This window comes from Lasiodiplodia theobromae, assembly GCF_012971845.1.
Source record: "Lasiodiplodia theobromae strain AM2As chromosome Unknown scaffold_23, whole genome shotgun sequence".
Classification (NCBI taxonomy): Eukaryota; Fungi; Ascomycota; class Dothideomycetes; order Botryosphaeriales; family Botryosphaeriaceae; genus Lasiodiplodia; species Lasiodiplodia theobromae.
In genome coordinates, this window is record NW_023336439.1 from 125,203 (window position 1) to 130,315 (window position 5,113).

Here is a 5,113-nt window from a genome sequence, read left to right on the forward strand (position 1 = left end):
CTTGTTGGTGGTGGAGGCCGGGATGGGGAGAGTTGCGTGGACCTGCGCCGTCTTGGATGGCTGGGCGCCGGCGGCGGCGTTCTTGTAGGAGAGGGGTGATTTAGGGGTGCTCGTGCGGAGCTGAGAAGAGGTGGTGTGCCTGGTGGGCGTGGGAGGAGGAGAAAAGGTGGCGCAAGAGCGAGGCGGTGATAGCTTAATTGCCGTTTTGGGTAAGAGTGGCCCCGGTCAAAGCGGCGGGCGCTTTTGGGTTGATTGACTTTGATTGAAGGGTAGTGTGATGGTTCAGTTTCTGCTGCGGCTTTAATTGCAGAAACGTGCGCTGTTGATGTGAAGAAGGCTTGGAAAAGCAAGTGTCGTTCGACGCTTTCGAACGATGTGCCAGCGTTTGGTGGACCTTATAGGGAAGCGGGTGGGCGCAGAGGCGCGGTCGCGACTGACGGCCCCCAGGCGCATGGCCTGACGTCTGCTGTGCTGCACTCCACGCTGCGCGCTCCCGCCAAACAAGCCATCTTCGTTCCGTTCCCGTCTACTCCGCACACGGGTACTGGGCGTTTGGGGTGAGGGCGGGTGGCTGATGGCGTGAGCAGCGAGGAACAGACCAACAGAACATGACACGCGATTCAGGGCGCCGCGCGCAGCAGGGGCACGAAGGGTCCCGGCCGCTGCCCCCAAAAGCTTGGCCGGGCTCGAGACGGCGATGGAAGGCACCAATGCGATAACGTGTACAATCGAGATGCGGGCGCACGCGGCGCCGGGCAGGCCATGCGCGGGCGCGGTGCTGGATCGCACCGTCGAAAGATCACGGCACCGCGACGTCAGTTTGGCTTCGTTTCGTTTTTCGAAGCCCCCCGGTCGGCGCAGGAGTCAACTCCAGCTTTGGACTTCCCCACCCCGCCGCTGCGGAGACGCTGCCGCGGCGTCAAGCGAGAGAACGCTACCGCTCTTGGCAAGCACGGCAAGCCAGAGGCGGCGCGCAAATCTCACCCTGCGCCTTGCATCTGGCCGGCATCATAAAACTGGAGAGCAGCCATGACGTGACTTGGAGCGGCCGAACACCACGTCTCAACACCGCATCGAGATGAGGGCGGCCGCGTTGCACGATGGTCAGCGCACGCATGCGGGCAGCCAAAGTCGCCCGAGAAAACATCGAAAAAGCGAGAGCAAAGGGCCGGCCGGGACTCTGAAGGATCTCGCAGGCAAGCGGCCCGTGACGAGGCTCTAAGGGTGAAGGAGATGCTCAGCGGCGTCCATGCGCACCATCATCACCCCAGATGAAATGTCACACCACCGACGCGTTGAAGAGGCGGTCGTAACGCCGCACTGCCCGTTTCAGCTAGCCGCCTGCCCCATGCGGCTCGCGCGAGGGAGAACAACACCAGCTTGCCTTTTTCGGGCTGCCCCCAACCACAACAACGGCTGCCGTCAACGGCTGGAGCCCAGCTGAAGACGACGACAATTCTGGCCCGGCGGGTGCCGCTGCGCATGCATGCCTGCCGCCAGCTCCGCGCATGACGGCCCGCATCCGACCAGCGCGCATTCGACAGAAAGCCAAACGCCCCCAGAACGCTATCCGACAGCCCTACAAACACGTGGTTGTGGGCCCACCGCCAGCATCGCCTGATGATGATGACGACCGGGCTGATGAACAGCCCAGCCCAGCCCTTGCTCGACTGGCCCCCTCCTCTCCGCCGGGCAGGCAACCAACAACACGGTAGCTGACGCTTGAGGAAGCACCGCTGCGTGGCACGGCCCGCCGTTCGCAAGCCTTGTTTTTTGCTTCTCTGCGGGCACTCAAACGGGAATCTCGATTCGCAGGGTCTCGCTTCGACTGGCTCGTGGTCGCGAGGGGCATGCAACTTTGCAGCTCCTTCAGGCGGCATCGCTCGGCTGCCCTCCCCTCTTGGCTTGGGCGTCGACCAACAGATCAAACTGGCCATATTTCTATTGATCCGCTGCCCTCTCGCGCGAGGAAGCCCGTCTGTTTATCTCCCCATCCGCCTTCTTACCTCTGGTGTTGACACCCATCCACCACACACTTACCCAAAGAGGAAATTCTGCCTCTTCGGAGCCCTAGCCCCACGATAGCAAATCTCTGCGCATGACAGTCTACGATCCATACGCTGCTGTGCTCGACGCGTCGTCTCCGCTTCCTTCATCTCCGTCCCCGTCTTCCTCCCGCCCCTCGACCTCTTCTTCCCATGGGCCGGTAGCACAACAGGGGGAGAAATCCCTGGAGCCTACGCCGTCGCAGCAACAACACCACCACCGGTGCCCACCACCACCATACTCGCCCACATTCCGCCAGCACCCCTCCCTTCGCACCACTCTCTTCGAGCCCTCGTCCTTCGACGATGGGGTTGTCGTCCGGCGCCTGGAAGGCCAAGCACTGGTAAGTACTCTTGCTGCCCTCACCCTGCCCGCACAACATCCATGCTTTCCCCAAAAGAAAAGTTAGATTTCATCACCCTGGATGAGCTGATCGAACCGTCCGAATCTCGGAGCGCAGAGCATGCGATCGTCGATTCGCGCATTTCCATGACTTGTGGGCATCGTTCGAGTCGCCGTAGTCGTGGTCGTCTTTCTCTCGGGTTGATCGCCGCATTCTTCTGCTTCGCCTAGCATGCCCTCTCGCTTCGTTCGTGTCAGGATCTTCGATCAGCTCTCATCCGACTTCAGTCTTCCCTCTTGAACCAATTCTCTTATCAATGCCACATCTGCCCGCTGTCACCACCCCTTCCCATCCTATGGCAATCCACCACACACCATCACTGGCCGATCCACCTCTTGCGCAACACGCATACATATGCATGACCCGAAGCTGACTTGAATTGAACTCAGGACCTCACCACCCCTCCCCCGTCCTCGCCGACTTCAACCCATTCCTCCACCGCCGTCCCTGATCCGAATGCACCACCCGTCTCACCTATACGCCGCTCCGTAACATTCTCCACTGCCGATCATCCAGGGCGGGCCGACAAAGAAGATCACGACGACAAGACGACGGCCGTACACCACAGTCGGCCCTCATCGCGGTCGCACAGCGTCGAACGGGGTATACCACACGGGAAGAACGCCGCCAACACTGCCGGCTCCACGCGGCAGATGTGACTACATGTTAGTAGTACTGGTCGGCAGGACTGCGCCAAGTCCACCCAGCATCACCACCATCATCATCATAACTTCCATCACCATCATCACAAGGGGTGTGCGTGGTGGCGGATGACGATGTTGACGACAAAAACGGGTGACCCGACGAACATCGAAGCGACATGTACGATGCGACACACAACAACGTCCGCGAGGATAGAGAGGAACACAGCATGAATGGCTATGGGAGGAATGCTGACGGAAAGAGAGAGAGGAAGCATACGAAGCCTGCGAGCTGAATCGACGCGACAGCAGCAGCACGAGACGACACGCGACGATGGACAACTAAACCTGTCGTCTGATCAAGCTTTTTTTTTTTTCGGAAAGAATGCGCAGCAACGACCGACGAAAAAAGAAAAAAAAAGGGGGGAGAGAGACAGAGAGAGAGGAGATTGGAGGTTCTGCCATCGCCTCGGTTGAGAGGTGAGGCGGCGAAGACGAGCGAGCAAGGCAACATGGGATTGATTTGAACATTTCTCCATTATTGCAAGCAAGACCGACGGCAAGTCGCGCGGAGAAGACCAGAGCGGTGGGGTTGCTTTTAATGAGAATAAAGAGGAAGGTGCGTCCCCCCACACTGGTAAGCATGATATTTGTCGGAGCCGTCGGCAATCTATTGTTTTCGATCAGTTTTTATGAGAACACACTCACAGCTCAAGGCAAGAATTGGAAAGCGGATTCGGAGGAGCAAGTTGCTTTTGCAGTGTGGACACTATCCATCAACGTGCATCGGCTTTATTTTGAGGCTATCAGGCGCCTATTGCTGATCCTTGCAAAATGAAAAACATGGGTATCTTGTTGATCGGCTAACGATGGAGGAGAGAAAGTTGCGGCACATCGAGGTTCCGCTGTGGGGAGGTCCAGGACTCGGGGGGTCCCTGATATTACCCGATCGGAAGAGACGGAATTGCTGCGCTCACGACCGGGGGCAGCGCAAAGGCGTCAATACGAGAAAGGGCCAGACATCGGCGATTACACTTCTACGCGAAGCAAAAAAGCAAGGACCCGGAGGCCATGAGTAATGAGGTAAGAGCGAAGAGGGAGTCCAGACAAACTGACGCGCAACCCAGAGGGAGATGTGGGTCTGCGGTCAGCAGCGACAAACAGAAAACAAAAAAAAGACGGGGCGACAAATTTCATCAATCTGACCAATGCCAGTGCAAAAGCGGCACGCGATAGGGTTTTTGGTTGCTCGAGCCGACAGAAGTCAAAGTTAACGATCGATTCTGGCGCTTTGCAGAACAGGTTTTCCGGAAGCCATATCATCCCACCCGCCATACCACATCAGCAGATCCCGGGAGTGCTTTCCGTCCCCTCCAAAATTAGTCGCCCTTCCCCGGTGTGTGCTGCTTTTTGAAGCGAAGAAGCCAGACAGCCAAGTTGGATGAAACTTTAGGAAGAGAGATCGTGAAGCTTCCCAAGACTTTTGGAAAAGCCGAGATGAGGAAGAGAGAAAAGCCGGGAGAAAAAGTCCGACCATCAGTCTGTTGCCCCTTATCCTTTCCTACCATTTCCCTTCCCATTTTTCCCCGATCCGTACGTCCGCGTCCGTGCCATTCTCATCAGCCGAGAAACCGTTCGTCGAGCAATCGATGTCTTTTTGAAAACTCGAAAGGAGAGAGGAATAGGAGACGTCGAATGATCAAGAGACAGCCAGGTAACGCCGTGCTCCTCCAGCGCGTTCAGCCAAACAAAGGAAAAGCTTACTAGCGCGCTCTTCGGTATCCTTGAACGCCAATAGCCGTTTGAAAGTAGAAAAAAGCAATAGAAATACGCGCGCCGTAAATGCTCATTTGCGCTTCGCTTATGTGTGTCAACGTGGCGGTGAGTGTGCAGGAGTGGGGGGTGGATCGTGTACGGTGTAGCAACAGAAAGCTCGCGATTGTGGCGAGCGCAAACAGCAGTCGACAAAAGGAGCAGCTTCTGACAATCAAAGATTCATGCCATGAAGCGTGCGTGCGTGCGT

General features: G+C 57.4%; 1 protein-coding gene across 1 annotated transcript; it reads left to right on the plus strand.

Annotated features, from left to right (window-relative positions):
• Positions 1-2,098: 2,098 nt before the first annotated feature.
• LTHEOB_7551 (uncharacterized protein) lies at positions 2,099-3,108 on the plus strand (the record flags this gene model as incomplete). Its single annotated transcript, XM_035516930.1, has 2 exons — positions 2,099-2,389; positions 2,839-3,108. 2 exons carry the CDS (start codon positions 2,099-2,101, stop codon positions 3,106-3,108), a joined length of 561 nt encoding a protein of 186 aa, XP_035371060.1.
• Positions 3,109-5,113: the final 2,005 nt, after the last annotated feature.